The following is a 27,046-nucleotide window of genomic DNA, read 5'->3' as shown; positions in this document are numbered from 1 at the left end:
AGAAATGCATTGCTATTAACTAGCTAATATTTTTTAGCACTTAAAGCTTTGCAAAAAGTTTTAGATATATATCTCATTTCATCTTCATATTATCCCCATTTTATAGATAAGGAAACTAAGGTTAAATGACTTGCCCAGGATCATAAAGCTAGTGCCTGGGATAGAATTTGAACCCAGCTCCTCTGGATTCCTCATCCAGTCCTCTATTTTTTTTGTTGTTCATTGACTTCACTCATAATCTAACTCTTCATGATCCTGTTGTCGTTTTCTTGGCAAAGACACTGGAGGGGTTTGCCAATTCCTTCTCCAGCTCATTTTACAGATAAGGAAACTGAGGCAAACAGAGTTAAGTGACTTTCCCAGAATTACACAGCTAATTTCTGAGGTCAGATTTGAAGTCAGAAAAATGAGTCTTTCAGACTCCAGATCTCCCTCTCTATGCACTGTGGCACCACCTAGCTGTCCTGTCTATCAGTTTTCCCTAATATAGATTCCTAAGAATATAAATCCATGATTTAGTGCACACCATCTCAAACACACAAAGACACAGTGTTTGTGCCTTTAATCAGCCTTACTCCATCACGTCTGACTTATGTCAGGATTCTACAATGGTGGGTTTTATTTGTTTGTTTATTTTTCCAGAAGAACAGGGGAAATTGACTTGTATAATTTTAGAAAACATGCAGGATTGGTCCAAAACCTGTGATTTTTGTCATTTTACAAAATTAAGTCCAACTCAGGAAGAACAGATTGAGCCACTGACTACTGAGTTAGGCAGTAGGAGCTGTTTCCAGCTGGGTTTTTTCTGAGGCTATTGTTCAGAAGAGAACTCAAAAAGAAAGAACATTATTAATGGGAAATATACACTAATTCCCCCCCAATAAAATGTATTTGCAATAAAATGAGAAACATGTGGTCTTTTAACTTTACATTCTGATGGGGGGCGGGGGAGAAGGAAGACATGGGGACAGCGCTTGTCCAGTTTGAGGACAGAACCACCACAGGTTATTTTCGTTTTGCACTTTAGCTAAGAAGAATGACAACAAATACCACATGCTAATTTTGATAATTTGTTAGATTTTACCACTCCACCATCCACGTTTGTGGAATTAACTCTGGCTGTGTTCAAAGTTCCCCTGGAAAGCCTGGCAATTGAAGGAGAAAAATAACATCATTCTCTCCACAGCACATTCATAAAAGCCACAGCAAACAGCTGAACGGACATCTTCCCCCAGTCCAATTTAGCTAATGGGATTAATGCATCAACTGCTTGACACTCATTACTATGAATCATCTTGATTGAGAGCTAGAAGCAGGACCAGACTGATGGAGAAGAGAAATACTGAAATATCAATATATTAAACCAAGGGTTCAGAGGGGATTGAGGCAAACTACTGACCCACCAGAGATACTGGCTTCTTTCAGACATAATAGGATCTTTGTCCTAGAGCGGGGAGGGATCTCAGAGACCCCCTCGCATTACAGAGTTGAGGAAACTGAAGCCCAGGAAGGCTAAGAGCTTTGTCCAAAGCTAAGTAGAGAAGCCATCAGTGGGAGATCCTCTGGCTCCATCACAGCCATCAATGGGAAGGACCTCTGGCTCCATCACAGCCATCAATGGGGAGGACCTCTGGCTCCATCACAACCATCATTTGGAAGATCCTTTGGCTCCATCACAGCCATCAGTGGGAAGGTCTTCTGATTCCATCACACCTTCATCACAGTGGAAAAACCCTGAGCCATAATGGTTGCTTAAGTACACATTTCCAACTAACTTTAATTTGGAAACTTTAAGCTGATTCAGTCTGTTTTCCAACCAAGTGCAATGTAGTTTCACTGAAGTTTTTCCTCTGCTGGAGTCACTGGAAGCAGGAAGACTTGCTCTCTTCTTACCTCCATTTCCTCAATCAGATGGGATTTCCTTCAGCTGAGCACTCCGGCCCACCCACCCCCCACTCCCCCCACAGCCTGCAGAGACATTTTCTGCAAACATGAGTTCGTTTGCTTCCACAACTTGCCACATGTAAAGTCAATGAAAACTAGGATGACATTCAGCTCAGAAGTAGCCTCTAATTATGTTTTTCCCCCCAAAGGTCCAAGGATTCACAAACAGGGTTATCCAACCGGGATATAATGCAGGGTGTTCTAGGAAGACAATTGTTTCTCAACTCCAATCAAGTCAGAGAGCACGCCAGCAGCTCACCCAGGTTGCTGTGTGTCCCTCATGGCAAACAACGGGGCTTGCTTTGATTTCAAAGAGCAGCTACCAGCTGGTAGTGTCACTAATGAAGCAAACACTTATGCTAAGTGGGACACAGAGTAATTCTCTATGGCTAATTATGAATTCATATTTAGTGACAATGGCTTAAAAACACAGGAATGTAACCATTAGGAAAGGTACTTAGAAATTAATGTGCAGTACTTGACTCTAAATAGGTTCAGTGTTTTTAATTGGAGAACCTGGGTCCAGTGTTTTTGAAACACTAGAAACTGGTACCAAATATAGAGAGAAGCAGTATGTTTTTTGGCAAATCACAATCTCCCTGGGTCTCAGATTCCTAATCTCTAAAAGGGGAAGGGGGGTGATCTGTAAAGAAGGGAGGAATTTATGGGCAAAGAGAAACTAGAGAACATTATGAAATGCCAAATGGATAATTTTGATTACATTAAATTAAAAAAATATTTTGTACAAACAAAGCCAATGCAGCCAAGATTAGAAGGGAAGCAGAAAGTTGCGGGGGGGAACACTTTTTTTACAGCCAACGTTTTTGAGAGGGGGATGGACTAGATAATCTCTGAGGTCTTTTTTCAGCTCTAGGTTGTAATGACTACAGCCTCATTAGGAGCATGGCAGTTTGTAGATGGAGAACTAGAAGGATTCAGAGGCTCTCATCTTATAGATTAGAAAACTGAGGCTCAGTGAGGTTGTGACTTGCCCAGAGTTATAAAGGTAATAAGTGTCACAGGCAGGATTTGAACCAGATCCCCAGACTCCACAAGTGGTACTTTTCTCCCCTGGAATAGTTAAAATAGTAGTAATATAATAGCTAACATTTATACAGCATCTCCTATGTGCCAGGCACTGTGCTAAAATTAACAAATATTATCTCATTTGATCCTTACAGCAAGCCCAAGAGGTGAATGCTGTTATTATTCCTATTCCATAGATGAGAAACTGAGGCAAGCAGAGATTGTAACATGCATAGGGAAATAGTGTCTAAAGCCAGATTTGAACTCAAATCTTCCTGATTCCAGGTCCAATGATCTATCCCTACCCCCCAGGACATAGTGTATAAAGAGCTAAAACACTGGTCTTAAGAGCCAGGAAGACAGGTTCAAATCCTGCTTCTGGCCCATGCAGCTAAGTGAATCACCTTTCAGTGCCTTAAACAATTCTCTTATACTATAAAGTTACAGAGGAATTTCCTCACATCAGTGGAGAACATTGTTAACAGAGAGTTCCCCTGTACAAATGAAACCACAGGTTTGGAAACTGCCTCAGTCCTAAAACTTATATTGCTCATTAGCAAAAATTGCCTTAAAAGATTTGGTTTTTCATAGGGTTAAGTAATTACCAAAGAAAATCATTCTTTCAGATTATCTAGAAGCACTCTTGGGTATAACAATTTTTGAGATTTAAAGGATTTAAAATTCCTGGCTGGAGTCTGGTTTTATTTTCCCTTTAAGGATTTCTAAAACTATTTCAAAAAGTATTATAAACCCTCTCCTGTAACCTTCCCAGCCATTTACTAAGGAGTAAAATCAACAGAAGACAAGAATGGAAAATACCAATAGATTTTTCAACATTTCACAAGCCCTGGCTCTCTGAGGGAGAACTCTAAGCCTAGAGTATGTGTTTTGTCCTTTTGAAATCTATGGGGAATGGAGAGCTTCTTTATACTCCACTTCCAGTTAACCAATAAGCACTTATTAAGCACCAACTATTTGCCCATCACTGAGAAATACACACAGATCTCTCTCTCTTTCTTCTTTCTCTCTCCCTCTTCCCATCTTGATTCTATCTCTCTGTGTCTCTCTTTCTTCTTTCTCTCTCCCTCTTTCCCCCATCTTGATTCTCTCTCTCGCTCTGTCTCTCTATCTCTCTCTCTTTCTTCTTTATCTCTCCCTCTTTCCTCCCATCTCTCTCTCTCTCTCTCTCTCTCTCTCTCTCTCTCTCTCTCTCTCTGGCACACATGTCCATATACACACACCTCCACAGAGAGAAGATGGCAAGGAGATATGTTTTACCATTGTTTATTTCTACATTAATTCTGTTTTCTACTTTGGTACACATTGAGTCCTGGGCACACTGATTACAGGAGTAGACAAACTTCATATTATGTGGCTCTGTAAAACAGGGCACAAAAAACCCAATTGTTCCAACATTACTTAGCTTCACCCAGGTTTATTGCTGAAATTCCCATTTAGAAGAACACAAAATAATATTTCCTTTTCATCTGCTGCTTATTCATTTAATCACCTCGGGCTGCAAAGAAAGGAAGGGTAAGAGATGGGCTACTCTCAATCAGTCATTTCCACTGGCTTCAAAAAGAGATAAGATCCTAATTAGGAAAGAGGATAACCCAGGAAGAGAAAGTTACACCATCAATTTGGAGAGCAGAGGCAAAGGTGTATTAGTCCTGAAGAAAACCCCAGCCCAAGGCCCTTTTCCGCCAGCACCTCTCCCAAGGTCTCTTCCCTCCTCAGGATCTCAAGAGAAAAGGGAAACGATTCAGTCCACCAAAGGCTGGCCCTCCACACTTCCTGCTCCCTCAGTTGTTCCAGTCTTTGGAAGCCGCTCTTTCTCACACCGCTCAGTCACCTGGAGGACAGAGGGAGGGCACCCGCCCCTCGGCTCTAAAATGTCTTTCCCTCAAATGCCTCCAAGTTGAAGGCTGTGTCCAGGAACTTTTTCAGGGACACCAGGTGAGTGTTCTTGTTCCCCGTGGCGGAAGCAGCGGCCGGGTCTCGCCCAACGTACCTGGAAGGCAAGAAACCAGAAATGATCTCCCAGCAGCAGCCTTTCAAGGAGAGTCAGAAACCCGCTGAGCAGGAGTCCCCCGCCCCAGACTGTGGCCCCAGGGTGGTCTCTCCACGAGAGCAGTGGAACCGTCGGTCCCCTCTTAATCCCCTGGCACCAGGAAGCTCCTGACCTAACCAAAGATCCGCAGTCAGATCTCATCATTGATTCAGATTGAACTAGTCTCCAGATCTTTATCAGGAGAGCTGCTACCTAGCGCCATCTCCCCCTCCCCCAATCCCCAATCTCTTGGACTCAAGCACAAAACCTTCCCTTCATCCCCAATGAGATCCCAGTCACATGCTCTATATGGACTCCGTCATTCCTCCTACTTTTGGGCTCCTAGTTCTCTGGTCTATTGCACTTTCTACCCTGCAGAAGCTGTTCTGCTTCTTTCTTCAAATAAAGATCAAGTTTTACAAAGGTCTCCCCAATGGGTCCGGCCAACAGCGACCCTTCCAGGTTAACAATATAAGCCCCTCTCCATCAGAGTGAACCGCCAGCACGTGCGAATGGCCACAAACTCCAGCCGCGGCCCGAGCGTCCCCGCGCCTGTCCATCGCGTACCATATGGGCCGAGTCCGGCTGACGGTGCGGAACCGGGGGCTGATGTAGTCGTAATAGCCCATGTTCTTGTGCTCCTCTTGACACCAGATGAGTTCGGCTCTGGGGTATTTTTCTATTTCTTGTTTTATAAGGTCAAAGGGAAAGGGAAAGATCTGTGGGAGAAAAGCCCATGACCAAAGATGAAAGAAGGGTAGAAATAAACAAAAAACCAGACCCCTTTGCCAGTGAAAAGTCAATGCTAGCAAAATGCAATTGGCTACCCCTCCCCTGCTACCATTCTGTGAGATCTAGCCGTCTCCCATTCGCTCCACACCGAGATTCATGCTGGCCCAAAGTGGGGCCTGTCTTAGCAGCCGAGTGACACAGAGGGTGGGCTTACAGTCGTGAAGACTCGAGTTCAAATCCAGCCCCAATCATTCACCAGCTGTGTGACCCTGAGCAAGTCATTGCTGGAGGGTAATAAAATGGGGATAATAATTGCACCTACCTCCCAGGGTCGAGGTGAGAATCAAGTGAAATTATATTTCTAAAGCACTTTGCAAACTTTAAAGCGCTCTACAAATAACTAGCTATTATTTTCATTTTATCTGATTTATTTTGGAGATGAGGATACTGAGGACAGAAATGTAATGGCAGAGCTAATTCAAGAACCCAAATTTCCCAATCTAGCATTTTTTCTGTTTTCTCCAACCTGCCCAGAGGAATTATGATAGTGTTTGTGTGTGTTTTAGACAGGGGAGGAGGTGGAAGGAGGAAGAACTACCTTCAGGTAGTTCGAGGTCTGAAGATCCTCACAAGAGAAGTTCCAAGATCCTTGCTAGGAGGAAGGCTGGGTTGAGGACTGCTTACCTGTTCTAGCCGAGTAATAGCTACTTGCTTGTCCAGATCCTGGTTTTTCCGTTCTTTTACTAGGTCGTAATATACCTTTCCTGTGCAAAATATTAGCCGCTTCACATCCTCAGGGGCCTGGGACGCCGACCCCTCCTCAGGAATCATCCGTCGGAAGCTGGTACCTTAGAGAAACCATCATTAATGGCCAATGTTGGCTTAAATATCAGTTATAGAGAGGGAGAAGTCCCCAGCCTGGCAACCTGAGGACAGAGCTTCCAGCAATGGCCCTGGACCCACATCTGGTTCCTCTCCCTCCCAAGATTGCAAGCTACATGGATCTGTGAGCTGCTGGTGCAGGCCCTTAGAAACCAGTCAGAGGGAAAAGAGAAGGGAGAAGGCAGCATATAGAGGAAAAAGGAAAGAAATGTACCAAGATACCCCAAAAACACAACCATAAGTCTTGTCACTGTATCAAGAGGTTGAGCCTTGGGCAGCGAGATGGTGCAGTGGATAGAGCACTCGCCCTGAAGTCAGGAGGACCCAAGTTCAAATGTGGCCTCAGTCACTAAACACTTCCTGGGTGTGAGACCCTGGGCAATTATTGCCTCATGAGGGGGAGAGAGAGAGAGAGTCAGAGAGAATCTAGTTTTCCAGCCATTCCAGATCCATTTTCTTCACATATGGCTTCCATCCTTAAAGACCCAGTATTACAAAGGATTCCCTAATAGACTCAGCTCATAGTGATCTCTCCATTCTCTGCCCTCCCACCAGCCAGCCCGAAGCGGCAGAACGGTACAACTTAGTCCCTGATTCCATAAAGTCAACCTTTATTTTTCTCTAGGCATTTCTGAGAGACATGGAGATCTTAACTGCCCAGCAGAATGGAAGCTCCCTTACCTATGGCCCTGTTTTTTGCTTCTCTCATCTAAATCAATTTGATTCAGTTCAACAAGCATGTGCTAAGGGGTACTGTATGATGGCAAAAAGACAAGACAAACTAGATCTACTTGCTATTCTGACTTAGTCACTTAAACCTCTCTGAAATTCGGTTTCCTCATATATAAAAGGGATGAGTTGGGCCCTTGACCACTAAAGTTTCTTCTAGCCCTAAATATGTGGCCCTGTGATACCCCACGGACCCCAGCATGGATACGTCCGTACCAGTGGGCCCTCCAATATCTATTAGCCAAACTCCTAGTTGGGAGCCATAACCAGCAGAGAGCCAAACACCATAGAGCAGAGAAGCGACCCTAACAATTCAGCAGAAAACTTTCAAATAACTTTCGGTACTTAGAGAGTTAGACTGGAAGGTGACCAACAGGCCCTGGAAGAAAGGGTTGCGGATCCTTTGAAAATGTACTTGGATGTCACAGCTGATCCAAAGCTACAACATACCACAGGCCGTTCCCATTAATAACATGTCCAATAAGCTGATGTCAGCAACAATTAATAAGCCCATTACCAGAAGTCATTATAGCTCTTAAGGAACCTGAAGAACATTTATAAAAGGACTCAGGGGTCAAACGGAGCATTCCCATCAACATCCCTTCTGGTGCTCAGAATAACCTGAGAGAGGTTATCCCCAGGCCAAGAAGACAGAACAAGGAAGAATGCTCACCTTGCCCCAAGGAAGGGTCTTTCTAAACCCTGGCTCCCAGGGATTTGGCTCCTGTCCTTCCTCCAGATAGGAATACCATCCCCCCCCCCCCCTGCACCCTGGGCAGCCTTCACGGCCTAACTCCAATCTTGCCTCCTCCCCGAGGCTGAACTCCCATGGCACCCACTGTCTGAGCTGCTTGTTTGGCCCTGGGATGATTAGTGACCTTTTATAACGATTCGCAAGCTGACTTTTCCCCCCTGACTAAAGGGAAAATTCTCTTAGGTACAGCCTTGAGCGGTGAACGAGGGCTCTGTGGCCCTCAAGCAACTGTATTCTCTGTCTGCCCATTTTATGGATCCAGGAGGATTCTGTGCTCAGAAGCAGGAGGTTCTGGACAGGCTAACATCCATCCCTTGGGCACAATCGGAGGGAACCACGGAGGGAGCCACAGCTGGCCCAGATCAGCTCAGGGGGTCAGGAATCCATGTTGCCCACAGCAACAGTATAGGGGGAGGGAGGCAGGGCACGTCCATCCCCAACCCAGTCCATCTTCAAGGATACCCGACACCCTCCCCTTCCCTCCTGCCCTAAAAAGGGGCCCTTACCAGACACCATCTCATCAAAGCTGGACTTGGCATCAGGATGCCTCAGCAGGGACTTGGGAGTAAAGATGATGAGCTGGAAAAGAGACATAAAGGCAGATGGTCCCACTCACAGAACCCAGGAAGTTCAAAGCTGACCTCAGACACTTCCTAGATGCTTGTCCCTGGGCAAATCACAAGTGCGATCTGCCTCTGGTTCCTCGGCTGTACAAGGGCAAGAAGAAGAGCACCCACCTCCAGGACTGTTATGAGGAACAAAGGAGATATTGCAGGTCTCACAGTCCCTGGGTCAGAGCAGGTGCTTTGCAAACATTGGCTCTCTCCCCTCCCTCCTCTCCCATTCCTATCCCCATCCGTGGAGTGGAAGAGAGGGTCCTGCTTCCCAAATCTCAGAGATTTGTGCCATATTTGGACTGAGATTAAAGTTTTCAAAGCACATTCACACAAGTTTTATTTCAAGCAAGATTAATCCCATTTTACAAAGGAAGCAAGAGAAGCCAAAAGAGACTCAGTGACCTCTTGCCCACTGTCACCCAGTGAGTCAATGAAGAAGCTGATGCTAGAATACAGATCTCTGAGTCCTCACTCATCCCTCTATAGTCCAGCTACCTGGGGGAACGGGACCCAGTTTCCTCTGCCACCCCCTCGCCACACCGACCTCGGCTGGGGCCAGCCTCAGGACATATGGCACTCAGGGAGCAGCCTCAGCCCAGCCCTGAGCAGCATCACGAGGGGAGAACACGAAGGCGATCTCAAACCCTACATAGCTGAGCGCCAGGCTACTTTTATGACATTTTCAGGAGTGGGAATTACAAATCACAATTACAAATTTCCTTCCAACTCCCCACCCATCTTCTCTAGCTGTAAGACCTATGAGCGGGAAGTTAAGCTAAGAAAGAAACCAGCTTTGATGTTCTATGAGTCCAATTAACTACTTGGTCTTTATAGATCAGCAAAAAGCAACCAGCTGTTCTTCTTCCACTACATTCTATGGGGCCTAAAATGTCTGCCATTTACACCTCAGAGATCAAAAAGCACTAGAAATCAGGGCTCAATAGACAATAAAAAGCACTAGAAATTGGGGCTCAACTTTATTGTTTTATTGACTGTCTAGACTTAAGGTGAAATATTAATGACACAGATGAAATCTAGACATATAACGTGTCTATTTTCTTTTAGAGAGAACTGGTTGTTAAGCATTTGCTGGCACACTCCTGCCTGCCTCTGTAACCACACTGTTGTGAAAATGAAATGAGATAATGGATGTGAAAACATTTTGCACTTTACAATTGTAGCAAGGTGTTATTATGTGATGGGGACACTCATATTCTATCAACAGCTTTATTCTGGGCAGGAGTTTATCCTGTTTCTCTGTTCCTTCCTCCCCCAGTGACAGTATAATAAAAGAAAAGATTGATAAGGGGCAGGCAGGGGATAATTCCAGGGGAATTCAGGGTAAGCTCCTAAGGGAAATCCAGACTACATCCATTCCACACTAGGGATATTTCTTCAAGCCCAATAAAATACAAGACCAATGAAACTGAATCCTGTGTCATTATAATCACCAAGCTTGGCCCCAAAGATGAGAAAATGAAACTCCCTCCTTTGCAGAGATGAGGGACGATGGGTGGGGAGCACTTTATCTCCTGTCAAGCTGTTAGATACATTGGTTAGTTTTGCTGAATTGACCTTTCCCTTCCCCCCTTCCTGTTTATTCTTTGTCACAAATGAAGACTCTCTGGGTAGGGAAGGAGGAAAGGGGTATATTCAGATCTAAAAACAAAAACATCAATAACTTTTTTCTAAACCCACAAAAATCTCATGTTCTCCCTGGAGCTCTGAGAAAACAAATCAAAGCCTCAGAGATTTTCAGATGACCCTAACCACCTTAAGCTAACCATACCAAGGGCCTGACTAAACCCTCCCCAACCCACAACTCACCGGCTTCCTGAAGGGGAGCAGGATCTGCCTCCGGAGCACGTGGAAGTAGTTGGCAGGTGTGGAACAGTTGACAACAATCCAGTTGCAATCATAGAGCTGTCCAACCTCAAAGTCATCACTGAACTCCTGGGAACAGAAAGTTCACCTGAGAAGCCCCCGTAGCTTCCAACTTCCAACCCTAAGAAGCCCCTCTCCTCCTTGATCCAGACCAAAGGAGTCCAGCGTAAGGCAGAGTACACTTTCCATCGAGGAGGAGCCAAACTGATCAACTCTCTCCGTTCCCTCCCATCCCCAACTAGTTTCACCTGAGAAGTTTTCCCCACAACATCCTACCCTTCTGGACTTAACCATCAGTTTTGGGCCGGCCCGTCCTCCCCTTTTTGAACTCTCCTGACTTTCCTGGAAACTACCTCAACCCCTTTCCCAGGCAGGTCCAGGCAGAAGCAAGACTGAAAGAAATGAGTTTGCCTTCAATGCCCCCATGTCTCTTTTCCCTCTGCCCTTTCTCCTGATCGCTCTCTCTCCCCCACTAGGTAACCTGGGATCTCAACCCCAGAGTCTGAGGGAAAAAAACCCAATTTGTAGAGAATAAAAGATGGAGAAGAAGGAATCTGCTGACCCTATCAAGTCAGCAAAGGGCAGGGAAGGAAAGAACGCACTGTCCCCAAAGGCCAAGAAATGCCCCAGGGAGGAAAGCGAGGCAGAGTGGCCGTGGGGGCTCAGGACTTACTGGATAGGCGTCCGAATCATCATTGCTCATTTGCAGGAATCTCTCGGGTCGGGCAGAGGAGTGTTCAGGGCCCTGAAAATGACAGTCATTCATTCACCTAAAACTTCCTACACATTAGCAGGACATGGGATCTGTGTCCGTTTGGAGGGAGAGACACACTACTGGCTCTGGGAGAAAGGCTATGGTCCCTGACCTGAAGAAACAATAACAAATAATAATGTAAAACTGCCACTAATAATGGCATTTTAAAGTTTGCAAAATATTTTGCCTATTTTTTCATTTGAATCTCAAAATAGGTGTGAAATAGATTCTGTTATTATCCCCATTCTACAAATGAGAAACTGAGGCTCCACAAGGTTAAGTGACTTGTCTGCTAAGCTAAGGGATGTTGGAAGTAGGAGGACCAGATTTAATGCCTTCCTCACATCCTTATCAATTGTGTGACCGTGAGCCTACCATTTAGCCTGTTTCCTCTTTTGTAAAATGAGGATAATAACAGCACCGCCCTCACAAGGCTGTTGTAAGAAATCTGTCAATTGTTCAGTTAAACATTTATTAAGCACCTACTGTGTGCACACACTGTGCTAAATGCCAAAAATGCAAAGAAAATCAAAACATTAAGCTCTCAAAGAGCTCACCTTAAAATAGGGAAGACAACACGCCAACAACTCTGAACACAGGAGGATAAAGTGGAAATAAACAAGAGGGAGGACACAACATTAAGGGATATCAAATGGTGAGAGATACACAAAGGTCTATGCAAACCTAAAGTGCTCTATAAATGCTAACGATCAGCAATAGCATCACAGCACACAATGATGGAATATAGCAATGTATAATGAAAAGCAAAATTGGGGAGGACTAAGAAGTGGATGGGGAAGGAGGGCTCAGAGAAGAGAGATTAACAGTCACAGAGATGAACACAACCAAAGAGGGTCCTGTGAACTGGAAGGAAATGGAGGGAAGTCAAGGTAGAGAGGGAAAGAGAAGAGTGCAAATAAGAAAGATGTTTGTCAGATTGGTGAATTAAAATGTGGTCCCATGAGTCTTTTTTACCTGTCACTTGCACTTGTTCCACCCAGAGAAGATGGAGCAAAATGCCTCAGACCCTAAACTCTGTACCAATGTCCCCCAATTCCTCAGCAAATCCTACTACCTCCAACACCCCTTCTGTCAGTACCATCCAAGAACCGGCCTTACTGAGCCAAGCTTTAGTGAAACAGACATTCCATTCCAATATCAATAAGCCTCAACAAGCAGGAACCAATAAGGGAAGCATCCTCCCCTTCAGATCTCCTCAGCAGGAGCGGGGATGGAGTCATTGAATGCAAAGAATTTCCCCAATCTGTGGATACCCGTGACAAGAATTCTTATCCTAGAGTTTGATGAATGTGTGTGTGTGTGTGTGTGTGTGTGTGTGTGTGAACTATATTTCAGGATATTTTCTTTGTAATCTTATATATTTTATTTTATACATTTAAAAACAAGATTTTCTGAGAAGGGCTCTAGACACCAGACAACCAAAGGAAGCTATGACAGGAAGACTTAGAATGATGCTTCCACCAGAGGAACTTGAAAGGGAATGAGATCGTCTTGAAAGTCCAATTTGTCTCCTAATCAATCAATCTGGAGTCGTCCTTGGAGTCTCCAAGGCTCTCAGCAGAATCACATTTTCTGTTTCTTGTTCCCAGTCACCAAGCTGAGCTGGGAGGGCAGAGTAGGGGGAGAAGGGGAGGGAATCTCTCCAAAGATAATCTTTTCCCAACATTCTCCTCCCACTGCAGCCTTTGTAACTGTGGCTATTTTTATAGGTATCCTTAAAGGAGAAATGTTTAACTGGGAGCAGGAAAGGTGAGTTGGGCTGATGGCTAGACTACACAAATCACTGGAATCCAGGAAATAGCAAGGAAAAGAAAAAGGCCCTCAGTATACTGAGTGGGTCCACATGCTGGATTTACAAGTTCTTGCACCACGGACAAGAATGAATAGGTTACAATCTGCATGACTGAAGAGTACTCCTTCACCACCAACATTACAGGTCCATCAAAGCACTGAAACTTTATATATGTTTTTATATAAAAGGGCTATAATGTTCTATAAGAAATATTTATATACATATAAAAATTGTGTTATAAATGTGATTTTGTTATACAAATATAGTCTGTTATAGTTATATAATATGATCCAGTTAAATAGAAATATAATCATAGAAAATTACACATTACATATAGATAAATGCTATGATATAGCTAAAGATTACAGCTATGTATAAAATTACATATCAAAATAATCACATATAATATATACCATGTAATAATATAAAATTATATACTATATAGCTTTGTATAATTATATACAGCAACATGAAACATACACTGCATATCAATAGTCACATATAATGCTGTATATCATGTAACAATATATAATTATATACTAATAATTATATATAATTTATATAATTGTACAATAGCAATATATAATATATGCTATATATCAATACTCTCATATAATGCAGCTATACATATATTATGATGTGTAATTATATGTAATACTCAGCTATTTATAATATGAAGATGTGCTAAATATCAATGGTAACATAATATATGCTATATACCAATAGTTAGATACAATATAAGTTATATGCAAATAGTTACCTATATTTATATACAAATAACTTCTACATAACTATATAAATATCTGTATATAATAAATGAATACATACATATAAATAAGGTAGCTATGCTTTTCTCTAAGGAGAGATCGCACCAGAGGGGTGTAAGTTATAGATGTTAACCAATACACAACACTTTTCACGCAGAATGGATTTCAATGCTAGAACAAACTTCCAGGTAAAAGAATTTGCCTTACCAGATTATTTCTCACACTTACAGCCTGAGTGCTAACTATATCACTATATATATATATATATATATATATATATATATATATATATATATATATATAAAACTTTATCACTTTATATATCTATAAGACTGAGAGAAGCGCCAGCACATGGCCGATGTATGTGAGGAGCCAGGACTCCCTGGATCGCAGGCCGACTCTCCCAGTTACCACAGGGCTGCAGCCTTCGGTGAAGAGAAGACACGAGGGAACTCGTGGCCGCCAGAACCCCTGACCCCTGTCCCCACCCCCTCTGAGCCGGGCCTTACCATGCCCTCCATGCCATGGGGGAGGAGCAGCACAATGCCGTTGTGCCGCACCCACTTGGTCTGACCCGAACTGATGAACTGGTCGATGATGCACTGGGCCGTGTTGTAGAAGTCACCAAACTGGGCCTCCCAGCACACGAGGGCGTTGGGGCTGGCCATTGCAAAGCCAAGTTCAAACCCTGGAGAGCGGTGACAAGAAGAGACGGCCGGGGTGAGGACCTGCTCCCTGTCACCCCGCTCAACCCCTAATCTGAGCTCCACCAGGACCCACTCCGGCCGCCCAGAAGCCCAGGGGTTTGGTTCCCAACCACTGGGGCTGGGCCTCCGGGCCGGGCTGGGCTTCCGGGCCGGGCTGGGCCTCTGGGCCGGGCCAGGCGCTGCTTGGGAGAAGGCGCCAATCTCACAGGCCACGGGCCAGTCCCTCCAGCTGGCAAAGCCTTCCTATTGGGGGCTTCCGCAGCGGCCCGCTGCCTGGCAGGTGTGTGGGTCTGAGTGCTCAAGGGCCCGTGCAAGGAGTGCACACTACACACGTAGGAATGGCTGTGCATAAGGGAAACTGGGCGGAGGAGCCTGGGAAGGGAGAGACAGCACCAGAGTGGATTTTTTTTTAAAAGTATCAGCTCTCTGCTTTGTCTTGGGGTAGCTCAGGGCTGGATCGTCCAGTGAGAGGTTGAGAAGCAGAAGGGTAAAGATCATCTGGCCATCCCCCTTCATTTTACAGATGAAGAAATTTGAGACAGAGAAGTTGCCAAGATCACGAGAGAGGACTGAGCTGGGACTCCCCCATTCTAGGACTTGGGCGCATCTCACCTCACCATACCAGGGACAGGGGAAGAGACTAGAATATCTCATAGACGACTCCAGCCAGAGAGGGATAACTGATTCTCCCTTCTCTCCAGAGCTAATGTGTTTTCCTCCCTAACTCGTACTTCTATTAAGATGAACACATTCTGCCACTTACTCTGGCTGAACCCCCCCTACACACACTTTGATTTTTCCCCTCCCGTTCACCCCTTCTAGCCAAACAGTTGCCGGATTCTGCCAATGGCGGAACCTCATTTCCACCTTTGAATCTCTCCCATGGTGACTGCTGCGGCACCTCCTAACGGCCCCCTACTTTCTCCCCTCCCAACACGCCATTCCCACAGCTCCTCCAGAGCCCAGACCCACCCAGGACTCCATATTCGGAGAGCGAGCTGTTGCACACGGTGTAGGGGGCCTGGTCAGGCCAGAGGTGATTCATAGGGACGCACGTCCTGCGGTCAACTTCCTGGTCATGGAGCACATGGTGCCGGTGACTGCAAACAAAGAGAAACAGAACTGGATGTGGGCGAACCAAATCCTGTCATTTTTTTCTGTCTTCTCATCCAAACCATTTTCAGGGCTGAGGATGTGGCAAATCTCAACAGATTCTCATTGAACAAACACTTTCTTCAGAGATTTTTTTTTTCTGCCTCTTCAGTGTCTCCCTCAAGCATGAGATAGAATCCTCTGGATGGAATCCCCCGGCCTCAGGAAAACTAGATACCAAAATGTCACCCTTTCCCCCTTATCACTGGGGAGGCTCCTTGTACGGGGAAATAAGAATCAGATCTGCCATGATTAAAGATCATGCACTTATTTACCTTCAAGGCCCAGTCAGACTTTCACCTTCTCCAGGAAGCATTCCCTGACTTTCCCACCATCACAGGCTATTTACAATGCTCATACTTTCCCCACATTATCCTTCCTTCAATAAACTAGAAGCTTCTTTAAAGATTTTACCAACACTGAGATTAGGCCTCATGGAATCCACTTTGGATCTATCTACTAACTGTGATATTAAAAGTGTGAATCTACTAAAAAAAAAAAGTAGGTGTCATGTCTTATACAGAGGGTCAGAAATTCAGAGAGAGAAGGGACGTTGAACAGGGCCCCAGAGAAATGAAGTCATCTCACCAGGGTCACAGAGGTAAGGAAAGGCAGAGTCAGAAACTTGCTGATTTCAAATATGGCCCCTTTTCTATTGTGGCAGGCTGTTGTCCTTGTATCTCCTCCTCTCTTAGCCCCCAGCTCGCTTCTCCCTATTTCCCCTCCACTCAGTGCTCCGCATAGGACTCTCAATCAGTCAATAATCGTTTATTAGATACCTACTGTGAGGGGCAACTAGGTGGTGCAGTGGAGAGAGAACCAGCCCTGAAGTCAGGAGGACCTGAGTTCAAATTTGACCTCAGACACTTAACACTTCTGGCTGTGTGACCCTGGGCAAGTCACTTAACCCCAATTGCCTCAGCAAAAAATAAATAAATAGCTAGCTATGTACCAGGTGCTGTGATAAACATTAGGGATACAGAGGATGGCAAAATGCAGTCCCTGATCTCAATGATGGACACAACATGAAAGCAATTCCACACAAACAATATGTGTGCATGTATGTATGTGTGTATATATAGCTTATATGTATATATAAGCTATATATACACACATAGAGGGGGAAAGGAGTAACACTAAGGAGGCTCAGGAATAGATTCCTGCATGAGAAACAATGGGCCCTGTACTGCAAATTGGGCTTGCCAGTAGAACAGCCAGCCAGCCATACTTGGAGCTTGGTGGAACCGCCTGACCAAAGCTTTGGACTCAAGACCTTGGTGTCTTTGATGTTTTTCTCCCTGCTTTATGAAGGTAGGTTTATCACATCTGCAGGTCACAGGATTATGGATCTAAATCTACTCCATTATTTTAGAAATGAGGAAATAGGCCCACAGAGGCCATGTAGGAAGAAAAAAAAAATCTGCATTTATTAAGTACCTACTATGTGCCAATGACTGTATTAAGGGCCTTATAAATATTCTCTCATTTGATCCTCAGAAGCAGCCTGGGAAGCATTTTACACTTGAGGAAACTGAGACAGAGAGGTTAAGTGACTTTCCCAGACTTACACAACCAGGAAATGTCTAGCCCAGTGCTCCATGCATTGCACCCTTGCCTAAAGTCACACAGGCAGTAAGTTGTGGAGCTGAGATTTGAACCCAGGTTCTCTGGTCTTGCTGCAGCCCTCTTCCCATTATGTCTTGCTATTCTTTCCTGAAGTGCTGAACAGGGCTGGGTATTAAACACTGGGCAGTCAGGTGGTGCAATGGGCAAAGCACTGGGAAGCCTCATCTTCCTGAGTTCAAACCTAGCTCTGAGACCAGGGGAAAGTCCCTTAACTGTTTGCCTCAGTTTCCTCATAGGAGGAAATGACAAACTATTCCAGTGTCTGCCAAGACAACCCCAAACGGGGTCATGAAGAGTCGGACACGAATGAACGACAAAACTAAGCAAGTGAAGCCAGATGACTCAAGCAGCCCAGGAGGCAGGCAGGCAACACGCATTGATTAAGCGCCGTGTGTCAGGCACTGAGCTAAGAGCAAAGAGGGACAGGGACCACATGGACACCACCAGGATTTGAGAAAAGTCGAACTGGTAATGGCGAGAAACTGGAGACTTGGAGTCAGAACCAGCTCCAGGCCTTGTTCCCTGCCTGACCCCAGAACATCATCCCCCTCAGCTTTAGCCTCCTCCTCCTGGAAACGGCAGGAATGATGCTGGGAGCCCCTGGCTCTGCTGTGGCTGGGAAGAAGGCAGTGGAAAGTCTTACAGACGTGAGAGGCTATTGTTACTGCAAATCAAAGTTGTCCCGGGAGGTTGGGAGGGCCCGCCAACGTCTGGTTCTGTTCCTCCGTGTGGTGCGGGCGAGACCTGCCTGGCAGCAACCCACTTTAAAAAGCTAAGGTGATGTAAGCTAAGAAAAGCAGACAGAAGGGGTCCCACACATCAGGCCGAGGGACCGGCCGGGATTTGTCCGTGGAGAAGATCCTATCTGGGGTGAGGGAGAGGGAGCTGGGAATGAGAAGACAAGGAGACCGCAGTCCTTGTGGGAGGTGATGAAGGCCTGAACCCGAGCGTGGCCGACGGGCATGGAAAGGGAAGGACGGAGCCAAGACTAAGAATGACAGAATCTGGCAGCTCCTGACAGGAGAGCTGAGAGACCCAGAAAAGGTGCTGAGGTTTTTAAGAAGTGGGATAAGGGCCAGACCTTTGTTTGTTTTTTCTTTTTGAAGGAATAAGGAACTCTCAGGTGAGAAGGAACTCCCTCTACCCATGGAAAGCACCTTCTCAGTAACTTATCATCTTAGAGGGCTGCCCAGAGCACCGAGTTCAGGAACTTGTCCAAAATCACACAGTGTTAACTGTGGGACTTGCACCTGACCAAGTCTTCCTGGCTTTTCCCCCGCAGCAAGACATGGTGCCTTGTGATTAACAGGAACAGAGAATTCAGAAAGAGCGAAAGGGGAAGTGTTCCCTCACATCCAATAGTGCTAGGAGATTAAAGAGAAGGAGAGCTGAGGGGCATGAGACAATCGCCCCATTGGGTAATTAGGAGCCCACCGGTGATTACCAAGGGAATGTATTCCGTAAAACAAACACAGATGTTGTGACTTAAAGAAAGGTTTTGCATAACTTTGCATGTGTTTTCTTTAATGGGGGTTGGGGTGGGGATAAGGAAAAGAATCTGGAACTCAAAGTTTTAAAAACAAATGTAAAAAAAAGTGTTTTAAGTGTAACTGGAGAAAAATAAAAATTATTTATAAAATTAAAAAATAAGAATGAAAAATTAAAAAAAAAAAACCCACAGATGTTAGCCACACTGCATATGGTTAAGAAATAACACAATTCAACTACTTAGTATTGATTTAATTATGTCACAAGAAGGCCTTCTTTTCAATAAGCTGAAGCACCTAAGTGGCACAGTGGATATAGCACTGGACCTGGAGTCAGGAAGACTGAGTTCAAATTCAGTTTCAGATACATAATAGCTGTGTGATACTGAACAAATCACTTACCTGCCATTTGCCTCAGTTTCCTCAACTATAAAATGGGAATAACAACAGCCCCTTCCTCACAGGGTTGTTATACAGATAAAATGAGTTAGTATTTGTAAAGCACTTTGCAACTTTTCAAGCACCATTTAAATGCTACCCATTATTAAGGAATGAGTGGATAGGGAAAAGTGAAGGAAATCAGGTGGAAACTATTTCCTCTACTCATTTGGCATCAAAGGAGATGAGAGAGAGAGACAGAGAGAAGGAGAGAAAGAGAGAAGAGAGAGAGGAGAGAGAAAGGAGAGAGAGGCAGAGAGACATAGAGACAGAGACAGAAAGAGAAAGAGAGAGAGAGGAGAGACAGACAGACAGAGGAGAGAGACAAAGAGAAAGAGACAGACAGAGATGGAAAGAAACAGAGAGAGAGGAATACAGACATGGAGAGAAACAGAGACAGAAAGTGAAAGAGAAGAGACAGAAAGACAGAGGAGAAAAACAGAGAAACAGAGACAGAGAGAGACACAGAGACAGAGAGAAACAGAAAGACAGAGACAAAGACAGAAATGGAGAGAGACAGACAGAGAAAGAGGGAAGGAGGGAGGGAGATGGTTACTTGAAAGAGTAACTAGAGTTAAGGGAAATTGCAATTTTTTGTTATAAAAATAAAGAGAAATTGGATTGTATTTGTTATACCTGTAGAAAGGGGAAAAAAATCAAAGAATCAAAGGGGGAAGAGTAATTAATGGAGGAAGATCCTAGCATATGTGAGAGTGGATAAAAGGGAAATGCACTCAGTGTAGCCCACGGAGTCTTTCCAATGCAATAGAATGAATAATGCTGCCCGCCAGCCCAGATCCAGTTCTGGTCCTGAAAAGTCTCTATGGCCATTTACAGCTAGTCAGACAGTTTCTTCCCCCTTCCGTGGTCCTGTGATCCCATCAGGGAGGTCACGGTCACCGTCGCATCTCCCACATGCTCCCCCACTGTTTACAAGAACAGAAGCCCAAATGGCATCGTCTGCCCATGGCTGGAAATGTGTTTCCTTGGTGCTGCCCAAAGAGCCTTCTCTCAGGACCAACTGTGCTCTCATCCTTGGCCAGTCCACTCCCCATCCGTCCCCCTCTAAAGCCCAGCCCTGCCGTTTAGCTCCATCTATCAGCATTACAAGAGCCCATTATCCAAACAGAGATGCTTGAAGTAATTACTGGAACCCATTAGCTTCCCGAGTAATGATGGGGGCTAACTGAGTGAATCCTTCCAATATGGTCAGCTCTCTGGTCACCCGCCCAAGCAGGGAAGATTATTGGGCCCCCTGGACATTCTGGCAGCTCAGCAGAGACGGAAGAGTCTGCTCACCCCAAGCAAAAGGCAGCAGTGGCTCTCCTTAACATCCCCGCCAGGCAATAAGCCCTCTCCCGGGAGGTGAAGGGGCCAGGTGGGCATCTGAAGACCCATTTCAGCAAGAGGAGACTTGAGAACTGGGACAGAAGAGGAGAGAATCTCAGGACGGGCACTCAAAGAGCAGACGCTGTTTACTCCAATGATCTGGGGGTCGAGAGACCTGGGTGGGGAATCAGGAATCCTAGGTCTGCCACAGCCAGGTGTTACTACTGCCTGGAAAAGTCAACTAAATCTCAGTTTTCTCATCCGCAAAGTGGGAATAATGATCACAGGGTTATCATGAGGATTAGTGTGGGAAAGTACTTTTAATAGGTCTAAAGCACTTTACAAATATAAGGAATTATTACAGTAAAACCTCTGCTGTCCAGAATCATTAGAATAAGAGTCAACTCCATCTTCAAATACCAAAAATATTTTTTAACTCCAAATAGAATTTATAAATTTGAAATGAATTCATAGAAAACACTAAATAAAATGAATTTACAAAATACACTAAAACTTCTCTACCTTCTTAAACAGAGTATGCTGGAGATACATTAACTTTCTCTTGCTAACTCATGATTATAACTGAGCTGTCATTTAGAAAAGTCCTCGGAGGCTACTGAAATATTTGAGGTTGTTTAACCCTACTGCCAGCCTATCCTATTTCTGAGGGGTTTTGGTATCCGCTTTTTGTAGTTTCTGACACTACTCTCAGAGGTCCCATCACTTCTGTCAGGGCACCTAGCTGTACACCGTACCCTTTACCCCTTCTAATTTGCTGTGAGGTAGAAAGCTAGATTCTCAGATGTGTTAGAAGTATTAGCAAAGTAAGAGTTAACAGGCCTAGAATGGAGGCTTAAGGGTTTCTTCTAATGATAAAGTCCATGGACCTCTAGGAATATAGTGACAGCCGTCTGGGCTGCTCCAAGCCATGTCTGATTGCCTTCTGAACTTGGGTATGTTCTGACAGCAAGCTGTTCCCCTATTAGTGTGGAGGGGATTCATACGAACGCTTTGTTGGCTGTTCCGACGTTTCTATTCCTCACCCAAACCTCTCCGGCCTCTCCCCCGGGCTCCTCACCTGAACGTGCCCCTCTCCACATCCTGCCCACTCAGCCGCACGTGGATGCCCTCCTTCAAGAGGGAGCCGAAGGTCATGTATTCTGCCAGGGCCCAGTCCACCATCCGACTCCTGACCAGCTCCACTCGGTTTTTCAGGATCCGGGAGAGCCCTGGGGCAGAGGGAGCAGATCAGCAGGGGGGAGGACATGAAGAAGGCTCCTCCCCCACAGACTTAACTTCAAGGCCAGGACCAAGGCCGAGACCATCCCCCACCTCCACAGGAACAACCCAGGCCGGACGGACCCTGTGAGCAAAGCAGCGGCCTTGTGTTCGGGGAGGGGGAGCCAGAGGATCCGAGTTCAGATCCAACCCTTACGTGTGACCTTACAGCCACAACCTTCAGGTCTCAGGGCCCTCCCAGCTTTCGTTCTATGGCGTAGGAACATAGCTTGCACACACGCAGTCTGTCCCCATCTGAAGACCTATGGCAGGGGCTCCTTGCCCCAAATCCTCAGCACTGGACAGCAGTTCAACATTGGAAATAAACATGATTTTGTGGGTGGAAATAACATTTTGACAAACTGTGTTACCCTCTGCTTTGCCCTGCTCCTCACAGACCACAGGCCCTTCCCCCCAATCTACCTCTTGTAGTTACCATCTCTCTCACGAGAACGAGAACCCTGGGCAGCAGCTACTGTCTTGCTTCCCCATTTTTAGTACCAGTGCTTTGCACAGCCTGTTGCTACTCCGTACGTCCTTCTCCTTGTGACCCCATTTGGAGTTTTCTTAGCAAGGATGCTGCAGTGGTTGCTATTCCCATCTCTAGCTCGTTTTACAGATGGGGAAACTGAGGCACAAAGGGGTAAGTGATTTGCCCAGAGTTGCACAACCAGGCCAGATCTGAACTTGTACTTCTGACTCTGGGCCCATCCCTCTATCTGCTGCATCCCCTAACTGCCTGCAGTATGCACTTAATAGAGGCCTTTTCATTCATTTACTTCTCGGTCACACTTCCTCTCAAAAAAAAAGAAACTAACTGGCTTAAAGATGGAGCTCTAGGAGCTGTCAGCCCCCAGGGAGTGCCGGCCCTCCTTGTCCCAGCACAGCCAGACTCTGGCAGGGATCCAGGACAGATAGAGGCTCTTCCAAGGCCAGATTCTTCCTCTTCCCCTTCTTGGTCTATATGGAGAACTCTCCATTTTCAATGGAGAAAAACTCCATTAAAGCTCTTCTCTGTTCTCCACCAGCACAGCCTACTACTCCAACACGGCTACCCCACACCCCCTGCCCTCTCCTCCCAGCCGGGAACCAGCTTTCCTCAGGAGGTGCTGGAACAGCTGTTAATCCTCCTTAAATTAATTCTTCGGATTAGTTTCATTTGAAAATGTAATTGGAGTGTCACAGCCAATCCAAAGCCACTTTCACAAAATATACCAGGCCCTTCCCATTAATAACACAAGGCGGCCTTCCATCCAATAAGCTGACGCCAGCAACAATTAATAAGCCCATTACCAGGAGTCATTACAACCCTTAAGGGACATGAAGACTTATTTCTAACGGGGCCGAGGGAACGGACTCAATGTGCTTTTCACATGGATGTCGCATCTTCCAGCCAAGCCCATTGCACACTCGACCCCTGGAAGAGCAAAGGGACTCCCAACTAAGGAAGAAGGGAAGCATGAGGGATTCTGTTCCACCCAAGAGCTGGGGACAAATCCCCTAAAACCTGTGGCCTCACATTCTGCTTGGCCTTTGTGCAGGTCAAGAACATTATCTCTCCGTCTAATGCTTCGCAGACTCCAGGGCCAAGTCCCAGTCCTACATCTCTCCCCTCTGAATCCCTCCTGTTCCCGTCATCGGGAACATTTCCTTGGCACTGGTAGGACTGGTGTGCGCTGGTACACTAGACACTGGGTGAGCATCAGTGCATGATCCGATTTGTTTTCCTCCTGTGCTTACAGGAGTGAATTCCCTTAGGCTCCTGTGGCTCTCATCTGACCCTGGGCAGCTTCCCACCGGTTAGCAGCGGGTATCAATTGCCCAGGGAGACATCCTCCTCTCCCTCTCCCTAGGGGATGCACCCCAGCTCTGCATCAAGAGCCCCGCTCACCTCCGTGGATCTTGAAATCCTCCAGGGGCACCGAGCTGGCCACTTTGCCAATGTGCAGCAGTATGTCCTCGGGGATGCCCGTGGCAGGGTACGTCATGCTCTTGGGCTCCCCATCCATGTTGAAAAAGCCTGAAAAACCAATCAGGGTGATCCGGAGAATACAAGGAAGGAAGCAAGGGGAGACACAGGGCCACTGGAAATCCTGTTTCCCTGGTGTTGGGAGGCCCCGAGTCCACCCCCAGTGTTTGTCTTATCCAAGGACCCAGGACAGATAGAAGCTCTTAAAGGCCTGATTCTTCCTTTTCCCATTCTTAGTCTATAAGGAGAACTCTCCTTAACCTGGCCCTGAAGACCTTCCACATTTGAGCCTGACCTGCTTTTGCAGTTTCATCTTCTCCTACCCAACTCTTTACTATAAACATTCTGTCCAAGTCACAAAGGTCCAATTGATCCCTGAACTCACTTTTGACTTTTAGATAATTATAGCTGAGACTAATGTAGCCCTTTAAGGTTTGCTAAGCCCTTCATATACATTATCTCATCTGATCCTTACCATAGTCCTGGGAGGGGAGTGCTATTATTATCACCTCATTTTACAGGTAAGGAAACTGAGTCCAACTGAGGCCTGCACAAGATTACAGCACTAGGAAGCCTCTGGAGTGGATCTGCACTGAGCCCTGACTCCAGCTTTTATGACCCCTGAAACCCAGCTGCTCTAAACCCAGCCCAGAGACCACCGCTGCTATAAGCACCGACACCATCCTCCCTGCCTCCAGCCTTACCAGGCCACGGGGAATCCAGCCAGTGTTTAATATGCAGAATCTTCTCATCCTTGGACCGGGTATAAGCTTCTTCACAAATCCTATCGTATTTGGCAACTTCTTCCTATAGCAATGACGAACGTACTCAGTGAAGACAAGTGGTTGTCCCCCATTCCCTACAGGGACCCCAATTTCCAAGGGCTTCCTAAGCCCCCTCCAGGCTGCACATGAGGCTGCTGATAGCCTCGGGAGAGCGTAGTACAAAAAGAAAGGCACTGTAGGAGTCAGCCATCTTCTGTCGGCCAATGGGGCACAGGCCCACCTGAACAGTCCTGGTCCCCCTTGTTTTTTCTCCCCCTTGGAGGATGTCCAAAGCACACTCCTGACTATTATATAATTGGTTATCCCCCACCCCACCATGGAACAGGAAAGGCAGGGAGGAGAGGCTGCATCCTATGAGTCTTGCCCCAAGTCCAACATGTGAGAAATTCTAGGTCAGGCCAGATTCCTGGTCCCCTGGAATAACTCAATTTAATTTAGCATTTATTCAGCACTTTCTGTGAAGCACGTATGCTAAAGAAAGAGCCCTTTCCCTTAAGGAACTTACCTTTCCTGGGGGAATACCATGTACACAGACAAGTAAATACAAAGGGATTTCATCCACATAAGGAACTCCCCACTGAGGGAACTCCTCAGACCAACACAGATCGCCACTTTCTCCGCCATTCGTAGTGTTGCAGAGTTATCCAGAGCAGGGCTTAAGTGACTCCCTTTTTTTCCCAGCACCTCTCACCCGTGGACCCCTGACCCAGATCTTCCCCGCTCCCAAGCCCACCTCAAACTCCTGCAAAGTGACGGTGCCCTCGGCAATCAGCTTGTCTGCGTACTTCTTCAGGACCGTCGTCTGCTTGTGAATCTGCTTGTACATCAGAGGCTGTGTGAACATGGGCTCATCCATCTCATTGTGTCCACGCCGGCGGTAACACACCTACGGGGAACGGTTCAGGGAGGGAACGTGGTCACAGCCACCTCAGGAGAACCACCCAGAGAGACAAACCCCGATGGCCAAGACGACCCTGGGCTGCCCCTGTACACCCTGGGCAACGCAGGGACGCATGGGAATATAGTTACTCCTATACATTACACACTGCATCACACAAATAGCATTACATATTATAGCATTATGGTAATAATGTAATTATATATTTAGAGAATTTTATATATAACAAATATGTAACACATACATTTTATTTCCACAGTTTATAGTTCACAGCGCACAAGAGGCTAGGCTGTTTATACTGGAGAATGAGAATCTAATAAATCCCCACCACCACCACCACCCCTTTGTATTACCCAGCTGCCTTTAAGGCTCAGGTCAAAAGTACCTTCTACAACATAAGGCATGTCCTGGTCCCTCCCCTTTCTCCTACCTCCCCATTTGGTAGAAAGGCTAGCTCAGTGGCACAGTTGATAGTTCTTCCTTTCTCTAAAGCTAGGACTCCCAGGGCAAATTCTACCTCAGGTACTTACTAGTTATGGAACCCCTCACAAATCACAAATACTTTCTCTGCCTTAGTTTCCTTGTTTATAAAATAAGGAGGTGGGATTCAGCGGCTGCTGAGTCCCTCCCAACTCTCATTCTATGATCCTGAGACTCCAAAGCTATGTTCTTTCTGTTCTATGTAGCTACATCCCCCAAAAGGGGAGGCTCAGGGAGGTAGGCTACCTGGACCCCAAAGCTGCCGGCCATCCCACACTCAACTCCCTCCCTCACCAGGTCTACAACAACATCCTTGTTGAAAGTGTTTCTCCACTCAGCAGCCACGCTGCAGACGTAGATCACGGCCTCGGGATCATCTGCGTTCACGTGGAAAATGGGTGCATTGACCACACGGGCCACGTCTGTGGGATAAGGGGAGGAGCGGGCCATCCGGGGATCGGTGGTGAATCCAATCTGGTGAGACAGGGGACAATAATGGGGCTTCCTCCCAGAGAGGTTTTCCAGAGAACCAAGCCCCGACCCACAAGTCACAGTGTTGGAGGGGCAGCTGGCTCTACCTGGGGGCCTGAATGGAGCCACAGGGAATCCTATAGCCAACCAACCCCTTGGTGAGAGAGAACGGACCCAACAACAGAACCCTGACTGACTCCAGCTGGCGGGATTTGGGATGCCAGAACGTGCCTGAGCTGGCAGAGGCCTTAGAGGTCATTTTATAGGTGGGAATTCTGAGGTCCAGAGAAGGTCAGTTGGCTTACTTTTAGTCACCCAGCTAGTTGGTGAGAAAGCTGGGACACAAACCTACTTCTCGATTTCTAGCTTACTCTTTCTACTAAAACCTTACAGGGGTTTCTACACCTAGGGTAGACCACACCTAATAAGTCAACCCCACCTGACTGGTCATCTGTAGTTGGTGGATTCTATTGT

At 46.0% G+C, this 27,046-nt stretch overlaps 1 protein-coding gene across 2 annotated transcripts in view; it reads right to left on the bottom strand.

The window, feature by feature from the left end:
- Positions 1-4,238: 4,238 nt before the first annotated feature.
- OGDHL (oxoglutarate dehydrogenase like) overlaps positions 4,239-27,046 on the bottom strand; it is a 53,447-nt gene continuing 30,639 nt past the window's right edge. For both annotated transcript variants that reach the window (XM_031956269.1, XM_031956268.1), the window contains 13 exons: positions 26,396-26,575; positions 25,457-25,609; positions 24,643-24,745; positions 23,861-23,989; positions 21,770-21,920; positions 15,632-15,759; positions 14,462-14,640; positions 11,292-11,363; positions 10,562-10,687; positions 8,624-8,696; positions 6,437-6,600; positions 5,588-5,739; positions 4,239-4,981 (listed from right to left, as the gene is read on the bottom strand). In XM_031956269.1, the coding sequence (XP_031812129.1) occupies positions 4,858-4,981; positions 5,588-5,739; positions 6,437-6,600; positions 8,624-8,696; positions 10,562-10,687; positions 11,292-11,363; positions 14,462-14,640; positions 15,632-15,759; positions 21,770-21,920; positions 23,861-23,989; positions 24,643-24,745; positions 25,457-25,609; positions 26,396-26,575 (1,734 nt within the window). In that variant the 3' untranslated portion in view covers positions 4,239-4,857. The remainder of the gene's footprint in view (positions 4,982-5,587; positions 5,740-6,436; positions 6,601-8,623; positions 8,697-10,561; positions 10,688-11,291; positions 11,364-14,461; positions 14,641-15,631; positions 15,760-21,769; positions 21,921-23,860; positions 23,990-24,642; positions 24,746-25,456; positions 25,610-26,395; positions 26,576-27,046) is intronic.

This window comes from Sarcophilus harrisii, chromosome 2 (genome assembly GCF_902635505.1).
Source record: "Sarcophilus harrisii chromosome 2, mSarHar1.11, whole genome shotgun sequence".
In the NCBI taxonomy this organism is placed as follows: Eukaryota; Metazoa; Chordata; class Mammalia; order Dasyuromorphia; family Dasyuridae; genus Sarcophilus; species Sarcophilus harrisii.
The sequence above is the reverse complement of the archived record's forward strand: the minus strand, read 5'-3'. Positions and strand labels throughout refer to the sequence as shown.